Here is a 909-nt window from a genome sequence, read left to right as displayed (position 1 = left end):
AAAAAAAGGCCAGGCATGATGGCTCACACCTGTAATCCCAGCACGTTGGGAAGCTGAGGTGGGCGAATCACCTGAGGTCAGGAGTTCGAGACCAGCCAACATGGTGAAACCCCATCTCTACTAAAAATACAAGAATTATCCAGGCTTGGTGCACACACCCAGCTACTCAGGAAGCTGAGGCAAGAGAATTGCTTGATCTCGGGAGGCAGAGGTTGCAGTGAGCCGAGATCACGCTACTACACTCCAGTCTTTTGACAAAGTGAGACTCTGTCTCAAAAAAAAGTAAACGAAGAGAATGCCACATTTAGCATTTAGCAAAATTTTGTAACAAACACCACACTGGGGATTAGGCACAAAATATTGGGTAACCCAAAACCATTTAATGATCAGAAAGAGTGAGGGAGGGAAGGGAAGAGGAGGGGGGATAGGAAAATGGAGGAGCGCTCTTCTTTTCCTACCGGTAGGAAGTGAGGTCTTCAGGCTTCCTGGGAATTCGGATGGCACCTCTTCCCCAGCAGAGCTTCCTGGAATTCTCCCTCTGGAACTCTCCCTCTCCTTCCAGGTTCATGAACCACCGAGTCCCTGCCCACAAGAGGTACCAGCCCACAGAGTATGAACATGCGGCCAACTGTGCCACCCATGCTGTGAGTTGGCTTTTGGGGGGTTCAGGGCTGAGATGGGGACACTTCCAGGGAGGGGGGTGGGGGAAGGCAACTCCTTCACGTATGTCCCAAGTGGCCCATTCCTCGCGTCTTCTGTGGCCCTCAGGCCCTCAGAAGAGTGAGTGCGTCTCGAGGGAAGGCCAGTGGGGTAAATTGGGCTGCAGTGCTGGGCGTGCCTCTGTCTTGCTCTAAGAACCTCTGATGGGGCCGGGCATGGTGGCTCACGCCTGTAATCCCAGTACTTTGG

General features: G+C 52.8%; 1 protein-coding gene across 2 annotated transcripts in view; it reads left to right on the top strand.

The window, feature by feature from the left end:
• The window catches only part of MMD2 (monocyte to macrophage differentiation-associated 2), a 60,109-nt gene that overhangs the window by 37,410 nt on the left and 21,790 nt on the right, over positions 1-909 (top strand). Inside the window, exon 1 of one of the 2 annotated variants that reach the window (XM_011970764.1) lies at positions 565-644. The exons of the other annotated variant lie outside the window; for it this stretch is intronic. Coding sequence (XP_011826154.1) covers positions 567-644 — 78 coding nt within the window. The 5' untranslated portion in view covers positions 565-566. Of the gene's footprint in view, positions 1-564; positions 645-909 lie in introns of those variants that run through there. 2 annotated transcript variants of the gene reach the window in all.

This window comes from Mandrillus leucophaeus, unplaced genomic scaffold, assembly GCF_000951045.1.
Source record: "Mandrillus leucophaeus isolate KB7577 unplaced genomic scaffold, Mleu.le_1.0 Scaffold97, whole genome shotgun sequence".
In the NCBI taxonomy this organism is placed as follows: Eukaryota; Metazoa; Chordata; class Mammalia; order Primates; family Cercopithecidae; genus Mandrillus; species Mandrillus leucophaeus.
The sequence above is the reverse complement of the archived record's forward strand: the minus strand, read 5'-3'. Positions and strand labels throughout refer to the sequence as shown.